The sequence below is a fragment of the Drosophila gunungcola genome, chromosome 3R (assembly GCF_025200985.1).
Source record: "Drosophila gunungcola strain Sukarami chromosome 3R, Dgunungcola_SK_2, whole genome shotgun sequence".
NCBI lineage: Eukaryota > Metazoa > Arthropoda > Insecta > Diptera > Drosophilidae > Drosophila > Drosophila gunungcola.
The window spans coordinates 22,886,122-22,899,797 of record NC_069139.1 but is presented as its reverse complement, the minus strand read 5'-3'; the positions used below and the strand labels follow the sequence as shown (position 1 = coordinate 22,899,797).

At 39.9% G+C, this 13,676-nt stretch overlaps 2 protein-coding genes across 2 annotated transcripts in view; both read right to left on the bottom strand.

Moving 5' to 3' along the window:
- Nucleotides 1-13,676, bottom strand: part of LOC128252945 (platelet binding protein GspB) — a 38,811-nt gene that overhangs the window by 15,866 nt on the left and 9,269 nt on the right. Inside the window, exon 2 of the mRNA XM_052981176.1 lies at nucleotides 4,971-5,032. The gene's annotated coding sequence lies outside the window, so the exon portion shown is untranslated. The remainder of the gene's footprint in view (nucleotides 1-4,970; nucleotides 5,033-13,676) is intronic.
- LOC128252946 (uncharacterized) lies at nucleotides 615-1,346 on the bottom strand. Its single transcript, XM_052981177.1, has 2 exons — nucleotides 1,301-1,346; nucleotides 615-1,233 (listed from the first exon to the last, which is right to left on the bottom strand). Exon 2 carries the CDS (start codon nucleotides 1,200-1,202, stop codon nucleotides 699-701), a length of 504 nt encoding a protein of 167 aa, XP_052837137.1. The 5' UTR covers nucleotides 1,203-1,233; nucleotides 1,301-1,346; the 3' UTR covers nucleotides 615-698.

Here is a 13,676-nt window from a genome sequence, read left to right as displayed (position 1 = left end):
TATTGCACAATTAGAACATGAAATACCACATAAAGGCAAATACAAAATAATTCGCAATTCGAGGCAAGAGTTGGAAAGACGAGAACAGCGTGCACATTTGGGTTGAGCAACTGGCAAGATACAATTTTCGATGTCTGCCAGCGGTCTAAAGCAATTGTCTCAGAAAGCCAGTGGTGAAGGGTCTGCGGGATGGTTGATGTAATTGTATGCCATAGGTCAACAACTGTATTGGCTATGGAAAAGGCAAATATGGCAAATACAACATAAGCAAACAAACTCCAAGCAATGCTGTAGTTGAATATGTGTATAAGTAAGCCCGCAACTGCACAGAGCATACACAGAATAGGAAAATAGAAATGTCTTTCAACGAAAAATCAAATCTAAGCCTCAAAAAATCTGTTTAAATCTATTACCTCAAATATAAAGCAATTCTTAAGCGTTACTCACCTAAGAAAAACTTATTTACTAAAATAAGTTATTATGCTTCTTCGAAATATAGAGATTTTATAACTAATCAATGCAAAAATTATTTTAGGCTATAAAACCAAAACTTGTTTCAAATTAAATCATTTATTAGACTATTTTATTGATCCACAAAGAAAGTTATACTTTTCTCTGTCCGCTCGGTGGCTCCAAGAAATACACTTGCATATGGGCAGAAGGAATTGGTTCTGAAGGATCAGGATATGACTGTGCCATTATGGTTTTGCATTTGGTGCCGCGGGTGGTAAGTGATTGATGACATGTGGAATCGTTCCCTCGTAATCGGTTATTAGCTTCTGCAACTCTGTGATGGCACATTCCCTCTGGAAATCCAAACGCAGATGCTCGACCTCGGGGACACCGGATCTAACTTTATCCATTAAATCTGACTTCTCCTCTATGAGCTGATAATTAATGACATGGGCATGGGTTCCTGGCTTAATCCGATAAATGGGCTGATCCAAATCCGAGCCCTGGGCACGTGAAAGAATGTCGCCCATTTGGGCCATCATTCCGGCAACTTGAAAAACCGATGTCTTTCCGACGACCACTGGTTCTGGAATTATATATGGAGCAGTGACCATCTGGGAGCACTTCGTCTTGATTTTGTCCACCTCGGTGGGCACAAGGCACCCGTTTATGGTGCAGGCTAGCAGTGGAAGGCGAGCACCTTCGCCAGAACTTGTATTTTTTGACTGTGCCGATGTAGACTGCTGCATTTTTGGGATATTTAATAATTGCTGTGGTCAACTAAAACGTGAAGATTGCTTTTCTGCAGCTGGAAACTTTTTCCTAATAGTGAGCTCTTTACACTTACAATGAGTATTGGTATTAACTGATTACTAAACTGACACCGAATTTTTGTGACAGCCAATTTGGTTTTTTTTAGGTACAAATTAAATTTCGGTGTTGGAAAATGGTACACAAAATATTCTATTTATTTTAGCTTTGCTGCCAGAAATTTTCAAATTCTATTTTATTTAAAAAAAATCATATACTCATACATTTGACGCTTAAATAAAAATTCAAAGCTAGCCGCATTTGCGATCTATTTATAAACCTAGTTAAGGTGTAATGTACTTAGCAATGTTGCGTAGTCTTGCACAACACTACTTATTTCTGGTTTTTGGCTACTTAAACCAATGTCTATGTCTAAACGCGACATTCTGGAGAAAGAACAAGGAAACTCGTCGTGGTAGCAGTGTGCCAGAGTGGAATGTGCCTATTGGGCACAAATTGCACGCAACGTTTGGCGAACAAAGGCTTGCGCATATTACGTATACGCACTGGTGCAAGGCCAAACAATGGCTCGTGTGCAGTTGGAGACAAAAGACATGGAACTTTGGCGCGCACACACAGTCACCATCACTCACACACATGCCACTTGAGTGGCAGCTGCAGCGATTGCTCTTGTTGCCGCTGCCGCTGCCACTGCCGCTGGCCGTTGCAAGTTGCAACTGTCGCCGGCTGGCGCGATAAACAACAAAAGAAAGTCAGTAAACCACTGCCAGCCGCCTGGCCAAGTTCAAAGTTCAATGGAAGAAGCAACAAGAGCAACGACGAGCAGCAGCAACATGTTGACAGCGACAAGCAATTAGCAATGTCGGCGGAAGGGTTCAGTTGACGACATAGTTCAACTGCAGGGCAAAGCGCGCAAATCAATTTGCATTTGCATTTGCATTCGCTGCTTTTTTGTCTTTTGGGCAATGAACCTGCCGCATAAGCATTGCATTAAATAATCATAAATAACCTCTGTTTTCGCTGCTCTTACCACATACACAAATAGAGCCATTGGCAAGCGGAGCGCTTTTCTTCTTTTGTTTTATGTAGAAAGTGCAGCGGACAACGGGCTCATGGGAAATTCAATCAATTGAACCGGCTGGGCTGGTGGGCTTTGAACTTGGCTTAATTAATCTGTGCAGCCTTTCGAAAGTTTGGCCAGCAAAATGTAATTGAATTGTCTTGTTTGACATTTAATTGGCATTAATTACCCCCTTTAGCCAAGTGGCCCCTCCGCGTATCTATCAATATGGCTGGCCAATCATGGCCACAACTTTCACTGTTTCGCCTACACCAAAATTGGTAACCAAAGGCAGGAGGTGCGGGTGTGGGGAGGGGAAAGTGTATAGGGGAGTGGGGAGAGTGTGGCCACTGCAATTGACAGTTTCAATTGAAGCATTCGAGCGGACTCTTGGCCTGTCTAGCTTATCGCTGTGCGCCATCCGGGCGGCAGCTTTACCAAAACCCATTATCATTTTGACGGGCAACAGCCATAAGACAGGAGCCAGCCTCAGCTACACTCAAAAAAATACAAATTTTTATCGAAATTCTTATATTTTGTTTAATTAAAAATAAAAGGACAAAATTTTTTGGAGGGGCAAGCATTATCAACAGAAATATAGAACATTTTCCCAATAAATGCATGATGATCTGAATTAATTATATACATTTGTTAAGCATACATTACATTTTTGTTTGGTAAATTTTTAATTGAAATTTTTTGGAGAGATAAAAATCTATGTTGCCATTAAAGGTGATAAATAAACTAAATCTTCCGCATTTGAAAAATCAAAAAGGGCTCAATTTTTCATAATGTTTAACAGATAGAGAGCAATTTCTCAGATTAAATATTTTGGTTAAGTTTGAAGTTAAGTACTATAAAGAAGTACAAAATGTGTTCTTAAATAAATCAGAATAAAATGTAGCATTTAAAAGGGTTTTGTTTAGATAAGTGTATTTTTTTCCATTATATTCAAGAATCTCAAAAGCAAAATAAGTATTTAAGCTGATTATTTTATCATATTGCCCCAATACATTTTTAGTAAGAAAAGCTTTTTAAATTATTTTTTCCTAATTTTAAGTATAAAAATGCTTAATACATTTTTTCACAAACATTTTGCAATAGTGTGATATATTGCTCTCCCTATTCATCACCTCAAGTTTTAAGAAAATAGGTTGCCACTACTGCAGCTGATTGAGAATGTTGCATGCCAGCGGCTCATTTACCTCAATGAACATTAGCTGGGCCAACAGTTTAGCACCTAATCGTTTGCTACCCACTACTGGAAGGCCAGAAACGCCGAAAGAATGAGGCCCAAATGCGCTCGTTAATTAATAAACAGTTCCGCCACATAAACGACGCCACAAATCAGCGCGCAGCAGACATCCGACACTATGTATTTAATGGGGCAGGGGCAGAGGGACTGGCAATTGGGAGCTGGGAGCTGGGAGCTGGTTGCCACACACGTGTGCAACATGTCACCTGGGGAACGGAATGGAATTGTGTGGTACGACATGCAACATTTACGAGCTTGTTGCTGCAAAGATTTTCATTCGAGCTCCCCGAGTGGGAGTCTCAGCAAAAAAGTAAAAAAAAATATACCGAATTCCAGAAAACAAATTCTGCGTCAGATGAATGTCGTGGATTGGAGCGCGATGAGTGCGGCAACATCAGATAACAAGACAAATTTGTCTTGCTTTGTTTTCGTCTCGTCTTGAGTGTAATTTTGTTAGAAATGGAAAGTTTTATTGTTCGCCATCATTCGAAAGCAAATCTCTGAGACTAAACGCTGTCGAATGCAGCCGACAGCTGCTATTTTTTTCGTTGTCGTTTTCTTCTTCTGGCTGGCTTTTTTACAGACATTTTTTTGTTTTGTTTCTAACTGGAAAAGTATATCTGAAAATCTATTCAATTGTGACCGCTGACTGAACGCTGTCCGACCGAACCGTGAAGCGTCTTCATCAACAATGGAGTGGCATTTTTTCCAAAACTTCTGCTTCTGTCGCTTTATGGCCGGTTTGTACAATAAATTCGGTATGAAATTAGATTTATCTCAGCATTAAATGAATATAGGATATATATATATACGAGTGCCTCAGAAAGAAACTTTGCTTCTAGCACAATGGAAAGTTTCTCAAGCTGGCGCGAGAAACAAAAAGGTTTTCGCAGCGAAAGCGATTTTCTGAATCGCAGGGCGAGAAAGAGTTCGTTGGCATTTGGCATTCGCATAATTTCTGCGTCATTTAACACACATTGCCGTGGAGGCATTTAATAAGCGGCCAATTACGGCCGATAATTAAAGACACGGCTGCCAACAATTGCAACACTTCGAACACTTTGGCTGCCGTTTATGCCGCCTGTTGGCCATTGTTCGACAGGTTGCTAGATGCCAGTTGCATTGGCAATCTCCTGCATGCCATTTCCTGGTCTTCGAAAAGCCTGGGATCCGTCGATGTGGCTCTTCCCAACCCCCAATCCCCATACCCAATCCCGCCTCTTGCACACCTGACAACACATTGTTAGCCTCCTCGAATTACCCGTGTTGTTTGTGGCCTGAGAGTGCACCTTCGATTGGCACGCCAATTGCGATGGCAACGAAAGTGTAAATTATGGAAAACAAGCCCGAGTCGGGCTTACCAAGTTACATTTAGCGTTACGCATTTTTGCATTCTGTGTGAATTCGATTTTCCTTCTTCTCCCCCCTTACCTGCTTCAGCTTTTCCACCTGTCGCCTGGTTTTCCTCAGCTTATATGGTTGGAATTTACAATCTGCAAAAGAAATAAGAGATTTGATTATAAAATTTAATTTCATTGTTATTTATTACAATTATGGTGAAAATCGCACTTATAAAAAGTTACAGTGTTTATACCAAGCTAAGTTTAATGTTACTTGACGATATTTACAGTACCAAAATGATTGACATTATTGCGTTTCTAGACTGATTGCACAGTATTTAATAATTATTTATTATAACTAGTATTTGAACAGAGACTTATTAAGTCTGATCTGATTTTCTGATTATAAGTTTTCTTAACTCGCTTTTTTAACACGCAAATATTTCATTAACACCTTTGGATATAAAATAACCTTACATAATTAAGTTAGGCAAAAAAAAAATTATACGCATATATATCAAAATTTAGATGTTTTAAAAAGTATTGTATTCTAGCAATAACTGCAAGTGTTTATAAACTTTGACTTGCCGAAATTTGCTTCCTTTTTTTGTTGTAAATAATTTATTATATTTTTTTTTTTTTGAGCTCTGTGCTGTCCAATATATTATATATTAACCAATCGGCAAGAAAACATAAAAATTTGACCGCCGTACACGACTGCTGACTGCTGACTACGGTTCAATGGCCGGTGGGCGCGTATGCAAAGTTAGTCAATTTCGTTTGGCATAACTCAAAATCGAATTACAAAATGCTAAGGCGCCAGTTGTTTCTTCAAATCCCCAGAGCCCCCCTTCCCAGCTTTTAGCCATGCAATGACCCGAATTCAATGCACGTCGAGCTCATATTTTACGAGCTGCACTGCCAGCACCCACCGTCCCCTTTTCGAGGTTTAAAACAAAAAAAAAACTGTTGGCATTTCGGGGCATTTAATCGCTGGCAAAGTCTCGACTTGAACATCCCCCCTTTGGAACACCCTTGGGCAGCCCCATCGAACACTGTAATCGAGCTGCATAAGCTACAAAATATTTATTGTCATTCTCCTCGTTTTGGCCGGGTTTGGCTTGGTTTGGCTTGGCTTTGGTTGTCTTGCCCTGTCTCGACTTGGACAGAACAAGTGGCAGCCAGTTTAAAATGCACTTGAGCGGCGAGGGAGGGGAGGACTATAAAAAAGATAACTATATTCCATCAAGGTTAACTTGGGCAAGTGGCTTGGCTCTTACGGCGCACTTGTCCGTTCTTTCTCGGGGGATTGGCTGGCGCAGACGGTGGAAATGCAATTCTATTGTCAATTAGCATAGAGTGATAAAAACTGACCGCTGCAAGGCCGCCTGTGCGCCGGATCGGGCTTGTATATGCGGCCATATTTATTAGCATATTTAGCGAGCAGAAAAACCAATTAAAATCACACTCCGGGGGTAAGGAGAGCAGCAGGCTAATGGCAATTTATAAACAAGACCAGACACTGGCTTAGTTTGCAGAATTCAGTTTTTATTAAGCAACAATAATCATTTTAAAAACTCTTCACATCTTTTTAATGGATTTCTTTGCCACTTTAAATACAAATGTATGTTATCATCCCAGCATCTCACAAACAGATTAAACAACAGATAAATGAACAGATTAAAATTGTTTAAAATTTAAGAAGAAAAACATTTACGGACCATTGTTTCGATTTGTTTTATATTTTATATATATATATATTTATATTTATATTTTTTCTTGTTTCTTTATTTTTGCATTGCAAGGCCCACTGTAAACTCCAATCATAACCTAATCTTAACCGCACCCCTGGGAGCACTTGTTGTTCTGCTTACAACCATTGAATGCAAATTGCATGAAGCATTATTATGGCTTATCGATTTCGATTCGAAAGCGGCTTTTAATTAACTTCTCAGCCCCCGGAGCAGCTGTCAATGTGCACCGAGTTGATATTCTAAACGGAATTAGTGAGAGAAATGCTTCGGCATTTGGCTAATTAAAATGAAATTGGCAAATCCACACTTATTTAGACACGTTGAATTTGTGAGTTAGCCCGAAAAGGGTAATTGAAGCCGCCAGGCGGAGGAGAAGAGGAGGCTAACAAACAGAACGACATAATCTCGGCCTTTTGTTATGGGATTCAGCGGAATTTCCAAGACTGCCTCAAACGGAGTGGTGGGCTGCTGGAGCGGGAGGAGCGGGAGGAGCAGCTGGAGCGGAAGCGGGAGTGATAATAAAGCAACACCGAAGGTCATTACTGGAAAAACGGGTTTTTCTAGCCAACCTCTACAGCTCTGCAGCATGAAGTGAGTAAGCATTTAGCATTAAAATACCGTTGGGATTATGGTGTTTGAATATGCATGGGCGAAGCGGTTGCCTGCGGGTTCCCTCTTCCCCCCGAAAACCCCTTCCCGCCCCCCCTTTCCAGCTCTGTCGCCAACAACTACTAGTTCGCCTTAACAGTCAACGCGCTAAATGCCGCCAGTTTTGCAGTAACAGCTGCAGCTCCAGTTGCATCTGCATAAATTATGCACCCAGAGCCATTTACAAACTGTCATTCATCGTTTGGACGACAACTACTGGCGACATCTCCGCGGATGATGACGCCGATGAGGAGGAGAAGTGATGGAGATGGAGATGCGGATGACATGGCTCTGTGCCCACGCCGGGTTAACGCCTTCCTCGCAGATCTGGTTGCTAATGGCCGACGGAGATGGTGGCGCTGATGCCATTAAAGGTCAACTGGCGGGCGATGAAACGAGTTCGTGATAAGATTTAAGCCAAAATTATAAGCGAAACTCTTCCATGACTCTATTATAAACCATCTAACTGCATCATGAAATCAGATACTTAAACTTTTGCAAGCTTTTATTAACTCTTTTGTTTGAACTCCATCATTTCTGTCACACTCAAGTAACTGAACATATAGTTGGGACACACTTTAATGAACCTTTGTTATTTTTAAAGCCAAAAAATCATATATAAAAAACAAGCAGCTCAACACTGGCATTTGTTTAAAATCAAATTATCAATGTTTTTTATAAGACGTCAACAGACCCAAGTTACTGAATAGATACTTAAGATTTACTACAGTTCTTTAACAACTTTCTTTGGCTGATAAAAGTTTGTTTTCAAACAGCTGGCGAAATTGTTATGAGTATTACTTTTTTCAAGCCTCCATATTTTGCATATATTAGGGATGAACTTTGGCAGAAAATCAATATTTTATTGAGATGCTATGAACTTGAACTTTTTTTTTGCTCTTTGCCAAAAATCAAAAAGGAGAACGTGTTAAAAAGTTTTTTTATCTAACCAATTTTGTATGAATGGATTGTGAATTCCCTGGTTGATTAAACGGTTTCTGGCATATTTCATATGCCCTGTGGAATTCGTGCATTCTTTTCGCTTACTAAGCCTAAGCCAAACATTTTACATAAGTCACAGGCAGCAACAACCAATTCTCGCCGGCTTTTATTTGGCTATAACTGTTAGTGTCATCAGAAAGCGGTTAACCGGTTCTTAAACTCACTCTGCAAGGCGTCCTCAGCAGCCAGAGGCGTCGCCCCAAAGGGGGTCTAGTCGTGATCAATGATTTGAAGGTACCTCATCTCGTAAGATTGCTTTGCTTGAGGAATCCGCTTGGACCTGCCCCATAATCGGCCGCTTATGACACCTATTTTTCTGTGTGGATGTGGATCCCAACCAGTTGCCGTTCTCTTCTACAACCGTTAAGTGACCAGAGCCCCAATGCAATTCAAATGCAGATGAGTTGCTATCTGCATCTTTCTCCTGACTGCGTCACTGCCACTGCAACTCCAACTGCAACTGAAACTTTCTACGGCTCGGGGTTTCGAGTGGAGTGGAGTGGAGTGGAGTGGAGTGCAATCGAATGCTTCAATGGAGCAGAAAACTTTTGGTGGCAGTGGCATCTCTCCCTCCGTCGATGTCTCAAATGAAGTTGAAGTCAATTTACTCAAGCATTGACATTGCAGCAGCAGCAACTGCAGCAGCAGCGAAGTTTCCAGTTGAGTGGAAAAGCTGAGCATGCAAATTGCTGCATTCACAGTGGGACACACATATATTTTGGGCCAATAACCAGTGCAACTTTGTTGGCCATATTTAATGGCCGCTTAGCCGCACAATTAATTTGTCAAAAAAAAAAGTGGCGGCGAGTCAAGAGCGGGGTCTGTAAAGGCATCGTGGCAGGTGGCGCAACTTTCACCTTGACCGGCTGGCCAAAATCCAAGCCAGTTGCAAATTGCACTGCGGCTGAAGCCAAAGTCTAGGCCGGGTTATCATCATTAAATTCGGCACATTTAATTAGACATTTTGCAGATGCCTGGCTTTATTCAGATGGAGAATCCGAACCGGATCCGAACAAAGAACTTCCCTTCACTGCCCATCACTCACCTAGCTCTTTGTCAGTTTCTTGTAGATTTTTTCTATTTTTTTTTTTTTTTTTTTTGGTAATTTGCATTTCTAAGCTTGGCAAATTGGACAAAGACAACTGCGAAAAAGGCATTGAAAAGTTTTTCGCATTTTTGTGAGCTGTTAATTAGCCACGAGAAGCGTAATGCGCATAATGGCTTTTAAAAGATATAAACAGATAGATAGATACCTTTGCATATATAGGAATTTGTAGAAAGGAGAGTTTGAGAATGTTGTGCGATTGTAAACAAAAGAAGTAAGCCAGCGGAGTGATTGATCGAAGGTTGAATGACCCCAAATAGTCCGATCCAAGACGATCCGAGATCAAGTCGAGTCGAGGCCGAACACAATTATGAGCTTATAAATAAAATAGAACTACACGCCGAAGGCAGAACCTAATTAACAGGTACGTGTGAGGTGGTGTGTGTAAGGGCCATACCTTTTCAGCTATAAATCTATGACGCACACTGTGCGTGGCTAGTGGAGATCGCTCATTTGCCAACCGCCATACTCCGCTACTCAATTAAAGTCGAAAAGCAAAAGTACCGAAATATTTCAGTTTCGTTGACCAGCCAGGCATGTCACAAAAAAAAGGGGCAAATAAATTCACAAAGCGTATTTCTTGAACATTCAAAAAAGCCTCGGCTGCGGTTAAAGGTTAGCTTTCTTCTTTTAGATATCTTTATGACAATCCCTAGTTGTTAATATCGTTTTGGGGGAGTGCATTCATAAATCACATGATCATGCAGCACGTGTGCGCATCCTCTATATGTGTTGTGCACTTAACGAAAAAGGTTTTTTAAAATTTGTTAATATAAATATAAGACTTTGGGTTCTTTTAATCTTGAAATTAAAATCTCAAAAGAAGATTCCTTTCATATGGAAAGTTTACTAGAAAATTAGCTTGAATATAAAAGATTTATAATGAAGTGAGCAAAAATAAAGAATACTGATTATTGACTAAGTATACATTCAACTACATGATTGAACTTATAAATTTATTTTAATATATTCGATTTGTTTAAGTAATAATTGTAACTACAAAGTATTTATTTTCCAATGTAAACAAAGCTTTTTTTAAACAAAGTATATTACGGACTGAGCTAAAATGTAACAAATACAATTGTTATTGAAAATCTAATTTTTAAAAAATTATGTACTTGTAAATACATTTTTCGTTCAGTGCTGAGATCCAATCAAAACGCTGTCGGTGAATGAGAATACGGCCTGGGTGGAAATGCATTTCCATCGCCAGCGGTAGTGGTTGTGGGGGAGAATACAATGGCAGGCTGATGATCGCTCCTCATTTATGCGCTTCCTAAACAGCGGCAGTGGGCGCTTGAGCTGGGACTGCATTTTACATATATAATTAGACATATTTCGCCGGCGGGGAAATATGTGCGTACCCCTTGTGGCTATTATTAGGCCCTCGTTCCCGCCGCCTTAAGTGATCAGTTCCGCTTGCGTTGGATACTTCGCTTCCTATTCCAGATATTCCTCTTGCATTTTTATATATTCCACCTAGAGGGCAGCCGCCGCCATAAAATGGGAGACAATTGTCTAATAAAAGCCAACAAAGCGCCGCGCATATGCATCTTTTCTGCTCGTTTGTGAGCAAAGCGAAGTCACCTTGTGCGGGGCATTATGCAATTCACGTAATTGTAATTGACAGCATCCTGCAGATTTCCTTCTCGCCATGCATAAGTGATAACATTTTGATTAGCGAAAAACTGGCTTCGTTTAGCTAAGCAAACCAGTCCATACAGGTCTGCCACCTAACAAATTCTTTTCTTTATATGTAGGTTGCTTAATTATGAAGTGAGATCATACTTGTAAAAAATGATACAGATATTGCACTTGGTGAAATAAAATATGTCTGTCTATATCGTTATTTTCACTTTGTGATATTTATGATAATGATATCTTTGAAAATCCGTTCTGATTGAAATAAAAAACACTATTAATTATATAAGAATTGTAAAGAAAAGTAAAGGTGTTTTATTTAAAGAATAGTAAAACTTGGCAAGTGCATGATAGACTTTTAAACAGCTCTTCCAGCATTTCTTCCGCTAATTACCCCGAATGACACTCACTTATATTGATGTTATGATACTTGTAAGAAATAATACAAACACTGCACTTCATCTAATAAAATATGTCTATCTAAAGCGTCATATTCACGTTATGATAATTTATATAATAATAACTTCGGAAATCTTTTCTGATTGAAAAAATAAACGTGATTTATCATATAAGACTTAAAGAGAAAAATTTAAGAAAGTATGAATTGGCAAGTGCAAGATACACTTTTATACAGCTCTTGAGGTACTTTGTCCGCTTATTACCCCGGATGACACTCACTTATATTGATGTTATGATACCATGGTTTTGTCTTCGATTCACTCACCCACCTCGAGTGGCTATTTTTGGTCTATGACATAAGAGTGGCTTCCATTGCCAGTGTTTTTGCAGTGCTTACCTATTAGCACTTAACATTGGCCCAACATGCGCTTTAACATTGACTTAACAGCGCCCACGCATGCCGTCTTTTTCTCCGCGGATGGCCTTAGCCTTCGTTGTAATTGTCCAAAGTAAATAAGCCAGCCAACAAAGCCACATTCAAATAATTTTGAATATTAAATGTTGGCCAACGGCAACATGAAGCATTGACCATTTTTTTTTTTTGCCGGCCAGTAAGGTTAATGGGCCTCCGGCATGATAGCTCTCAAATATCTGTGCCGTGTTTTTCTCGTTTTGGTTTCGGTTTTCCAGTAACCAGTGGTTAGTGGCCAGTAGCACACATTTGATTGCACCTTTATCTCCGGTCGCCCCCTGACCTCGTCGCATTGCAAAATGTTCCGTTTCTTTTAATTTCAGTGTGTTTTTCCTAGTTTTTTTCTGGCTTCTAAGGTAGTAGCCGGCAACTAGTTGCCTCTTAGCCGTATTTTTTTTTGCTGTTGCTGTTCGATAGCTGTACAAACCGGTCAAGAGCGAGGCATAAAACGCTCCGCTGCGGCAGGGAGCATAAACAAAAAGGCGCACAAAAGCCGTTGTTCAGCGCGACGATAATGAAGTCCCGTCCCAGTGAAATGTTGAAAAAAAATTGCTTAGTCTGAACTCACAGAGTGTTCGGTCATTGGCTGATCATCATAATGATGACTATCTACATCATAGATCAGATGAACGCTGAACTTATGCATATTCATGTCGGGGATATTGTGAAATTCCATAAACGACCTCTACATGGCTTGCCAAAAGCCTTCCCCTTGATAATGCCAGCCATTGTTTATTTTTATTCGCTTTTCCTACTTGTACATATGTGCGTTTGCCTTGCCTTGGGCTGCAAAATGTGAAAATATTTTGATTGTCTGTATGGCCTTTTGCATGTGGAAAACAAACGCCTCGAACTGCACGCATGCATGCCAGTCCAATCAATCGAGAGCAACCCTCCACTGAGAAAATCTTGGTATAACATGATTGCAATGTTTTTTTATACCTTACAAATATAAAATTCTTGGTAAAAAAGCCTTTTCCAATTGAAGTAAATCAACGACTTTATTATATATTTTATGTAAACACTATGTGTAGGTGTAACGAATTTTTGAGTAATTCTGAAGTTACTTAAATTTGATAAAGAACACGTCTTATTTTTTTTGTTTAAATCATTCAAAAGTATATGTTTGCAAGCCTTCTTTATAAATGAATTCTATCGAAAACTTAACAAGATTGAATGAACTTTGCACTTTGGGGATGTTTTTAATATATAATATTTGATGTAAACACTATGTTTTTTACCAAATTTCTAAGACAAGACTGAAGATACTTAAATTGGTAAGGTGTTACGTCTTATGTTTTTTTTATTTATATCTTAAACATTACATTCTTTATAAGTAAATTCTATGGAAAACTTGTAAAAATTGAATTATCATTTTTTATAAATACGTTTAGTTTTTGTCTGTGTAAAACCGGGTGAATCAAGGGAAGATCCAAGTGCATAATTGCAGTCGATGCCCGGGACTGCAGCTCCACCGAAGGGCCAAATGCATTAAGTGCGGTAAACGACGCAAGGCAAAAAAAAAAATAAGATGATGATGCTAATGGCGAGCCTGGGTCGCAGTCCCCGCAGTGGCAATTGAAAACACTCAAGTGCCGCCGAGCGACTCCCTGGATGATCCCCATGCCCAGTGCAACTCAATCCGGAACGCAGAACGCCGCACCGCAACATTGAGGTCGTTCATCTGCTGGAGAAGTGGGGGCTGGGAGCGGGGCACATCATTTTGTCGATGCAATCTGGCGCTTACAGCTGCGAAACTGTCACAACCCAAAGAGT